The sequence below is a fragment of the Palaemon carinicauda genome, chromosome 6 (assembly GCF_036898095.1).
Source record: "Palaemon carinicauda isolate YSFRI2023 chromosome 6, ASM3689809v2, whole genome shotgun sequence".
NCBI lineage: Eukaryota > Metazoa > Arthropoda > Malacostraca > Decapoda > Palaemonidae > Palaemon > Palaemon carinicauda.
Window position 1 is genome coordinate 52,626,412 of NC_090730.1, and position 4,231 is coordinate 52,630,642.

General features: G+C 34.2%; 1 protein-coding gene across 1 annotated transcript; it reads right to left on the reverse strand.

The window, feature by feature from the left end:
- Positions 1-972: 972 nt before the first annotated feature.
- Positions 973-2,793, reverse strand: LOC137642992 (general transcription factor II-I repeat domain-containing protein 2-like). The gene has a single exon (XM_068375850.1). The coding sequence runs from the start codon at positions 2,791-2,793 to the stop codon at positions 973-975; it is 1,821 nt and encodes a 606-aa protein (XP_068231951.1).
- Positions 2,794-4,231: the final 1,438 nt, after the last annotated feature.

Below are 4,231 nucleotides of genomic sequence, written 5' to 3' on the forward strand. Positions count from 1 at the left end.
GCCTCATGGTCTTCCACTATCTTGGATTAGAGTTCTCTTGCTTGAGCATACATTCGGACATACTATTCTGTCTTATTTTTTTCTCTTCCACTTGTTTTTTTAAAAGGTGTGTCGGGCAGAATTAATAGAAGGACCATGGAAGCCGGTGGTTTATTAAGAGGGTGTCTCTTCCTTAATGACTCTTTTTCTTCTCAACACAATCCTTACTGTCCTCTCTTCAGTTAAAATGGCTATTCTGGAGAGTTTTTAGCCTTGCGTGGTGAATAGGCTCTACCATGTTGACCAGTTTTTCAAGCTTATTTTTCTAGAGTGTATGGGTTTGATCAATCACTTTATATTTCTCTACATATTTTGTTTTTGTTTTTATAATTTTTGCCAATCGAGTTTTTAAGTATAATGTCTTTTTTATAACTTTAGGTACGCTACTCGAACACCCCTTCAAGGGTATACTCCAGGGGTGGGCAAACTTTTCAGTGTCAGGGCCACATTAAAAAAAATAAAATTTTACTGGGCCGCATAGTATATTTTCCAGTATAATTGATATCTACAATAGCCAAAATATATTGTTTTCAAACTGAAAATGCAATAATTTTTTAATTTATTAGCATTTTAAAGTACTGCAGAGTAGAGGATTCCCATGAAACGCATTTATTTAGAAAAACAATTTATTTAAAAAAAAAAAAAAAGCAAAGTAACTCTGTTTAAGAAATAGAAAAATGATATATTTTTATTAATCAATAATTTGGAGTAGAAGTTCAAGGTAAACATATAAATTAAATCCAAAAAGACATATTTTATATATTTAGGGAAAAACTTCACATGAAGCATATTTGCTTGAAAACAAAGTAATATAATTTAAAGACAAGAAATATTTGTATTGATATTTTAAAGCAGTAACTTCACATGAAACACAAACATTTATTAGACAAGCAAAGTAGCTCAGCAACTGAGCAACAGAAGTATCAAAATGACTCAGTGAGAATGATGCAATTGACTGCAATCATTTACCAGTTTGTTGAAATTAGGTGTCAAGTTGCTTGTACTGATTCTTAACACTGACTGAAGATTCGAGTCTGTGAGAAGTGACCTGTTCTTTGACTTGTTAACTTTCACTATAAAAAAAGTCTGCTCACATATGTAAGTTGATGCAAATATCACAAACATCTTTCTTGCAAAATTTTTCAGATTTATAAACTTTTCTGAGTGCAGAGATGCATAAAACTCGACCAGTGGTTTATTTTCAAAGAGCCTCTTTAAAGAGTTGTCGGCTTGCAAATCAATCAGTTCTACCTGCAGTTCTTCAGCAGCTGTTTCAACGTCACAGGCAAAAGGTGAGCTGAGCAAATCAAACTGCCCTTCAATTGCCTTGAAATCGGCAAATCTGCTGATAAATTCATCTCTTAGAGCCGTCAACTGGTAACTGTATTTGTCTGATAGTGCTTGTGTAACAGTTCGTGTTTTCAACAGAGGAAAATGAACAAAGTTTTGCTCTTTAAGCTGCTTGGAAAAAAGTTGAAGTTTCAATTGAAATGCTTTCACTTCCACATACAATTCATGTGCAAATAAACTTTTGCCTTTTAGTTTTGTGTTTAACTCATTCAGCTTTCGCATAATGTCCACAGCAAATGCAAAATCACAAACCCCTTCGTCACACTCCATTTCCCTTGAAAAGTCACAAGAAATGTCTTTCATATTAAAAAACAAGACAACCTCTTCTTTAACGTCCCACATCCTCTTCAATATGTTCCCCATACTTAACAATCGGATATTTGTGTGGTACAGCACATCAGTAAAATCAGCCTCGATGTCTTCCAAGAAGCTTCGGAATTGCCTGTGATTCAGTCCCCGTGCTCTTATTAAGTTCACTGCACGCACCACTGGATCCATAACGTGTTTGAGTTTAAAAGATGATCTACAGAGGCTTTCTTGATGTATGATGCAGTGAAAAGACAACACACTGTGCGATGGAAAATCTTCTTTGATTTTATCATTCATGAAGGTCACAAGGCCACAGTGTTTACCTATGAGTGAAGGAGCACCATCAGTTGTAAAACTTGCTAATTTATCCAGGCTTAATCTAGACCTGATTAGACTGTTAATGACACTAATGTATAAATCTTTTCCAGGAACAGTGTCTTTGAGAGACTCCATAGATAACAATTCCTCTGTAATTTCGAAGTTTTCGTCAATTCCTCTGATATAAATGAGTACCTGGGCAGTATCCTGAATGTCATTACTCTCATTTAAAGCAATAGAAAACCACTGAAATTTAACACTGGCTGTTAACACCTGATCTTGAATATTCATTGCAATTGCATCTATGCGACGAACAATAGTTCTTTGTGACAGAGATATGGCTTCCACTTTAGATATGACTTCAGGACACACAACACTGACAGCATCAACCATGCAATCTTTAATAAATTCTGCTTCTGCAAACGACTTATTTTGTTTTGCAATTTTATTGGCCAATACAAAACTTGCCTTTGTTGCATTCCTTTGTAAAGATGAAGTTTTTTCAAACACATTTTGTTGTTTCTTCAAACTTTTCATCAGATCAGTTGCCTTCTTTTGCAGTTCTTGCTTTGATAAATTGCTTTCAAAGTTGGAGTGCTTGGTTTGAAAGTGCCGTTTCAAATTGTATTCCTTGAAAACAGCAACTGTATCATGACAAATCAAACATACAGCTTCAACTCCGACGTCAGTAAAGAAATACCTTTCAGTCCACTCTTTGTTAAATACTCTGCATTCGTCTTCAATTTTTCGTTTTTTAGAAGGCTTCGAATCACTCATTTTGGGTAAAGTTTGAAAGATATTAAAAGCTGTGCTGAAATAAAATGTCCAACGTCTTCTTTCTCTGGAATCTGCCAGGACACTGAAATGATTGAATATAAGGCAATAAACTCGTTGGCGAGGTAACAAAGTTACAATGTGACCAAAACGTTTTGTACACTATCGAGATTTAATCCCACTGGCCACTGGTAGCAAACGTGTCCGATACACGCTTCACTCACGCATACGCCCATCCCAGATGCCGAACTGCATCTTTATTCAACGATGGCCAATTATAGATTAAAAAATGAATAAATAAAATAGAATAAGAAAATTAAAATCATGAAAAAATCTATTTCCGTCTGGTTGAGAAAAAATAATGAGTGAGAAAGGATGCAAATAAAATAGAGAAAAAATGCAAGATAGAGAGACAGAAATTAAAAAGCAGAGAGAAGGAGATAAAGAAGAGGTCAGGCAAGAGAATAGCCCTTTTGTCCGTAACAAAAGGGCAGGGAAAGAAATATAGTGAGCGAGAACAAATTTCCGATTACTTACATTCCAATTTTAAAATACTGGTTATAAAATCCTTTTTGACATTTAATATCCAATATTTGGAGGGCCGCATGAATTCCATTGGACCTCGGGCCATAGTTTGCCTACCTCTGGTATACTCGGTCGCGCGCGACCCCGACGCAAAACAAATTTCTTGAAAAATCTGTTTTTGCAGTAACCTCCCTTTTTTTTTGCCCCCAAAAAAATCAATGAATGCTTAAAACTACTGTAAAGATAAATAGTACTCATCTGCAGAAAAACTATTTATTATAAATATTTTTAAAAATTAAGTAGAAAAAATAGACCTTACATAGAAATTCATAAAAAAAAATTATACATATTTACACAAATCCTTTTAGGAATTGATTCTTGAATGTTCAAGACACATCTTGATGTATTTTGGATAAAGTCCGACCCATGGCGGTGAAGATCTGAAATGAGAAAAAAAAGGTAACTTTTTTGGGCCAAAAAAATTTGTCCAGATTTTATGAATTTTTTTTTTTTTTTTGGTACCCAAATGAAGTAGGAAGTGGCTAATTTTTTTAGGGAATAAACATATGGTATCCTAAAATAGAAATATGTAAAAAAATCTCCATTATTTTGTAAATTACATTTATATCAGGGGCCATATCTAAAGGTAATTTTTTGAGTACTTTGAAATTTCGTAGAAAAAATACATTTATTCAATATTTAATACGATATTTATGCGAGTAAAAATATACCAAAATATCACAAATTATATAGGGAACAGGGATATGTAAAGATAGGGCAACTTACGCTTCGGATATGTCCACAAAATGGCCGCCAACCACACTGACTCAGGCTCCCTAATCTGCCACCTGAAATGTAGGTTGGGTATGTCAGTTTCAAGGTGTTATTTACTAATCTAATTATTCTTGGATATGCA

Coding starts and splice junctions, on each gene's coding strand:
- LOC137642992 (XM_068375850.1), bottom strand. CDS start 2,793: ATGAGTGATTCGAAGCCTTCTAAAAAACGAAAAATTGAAGACGAATGC.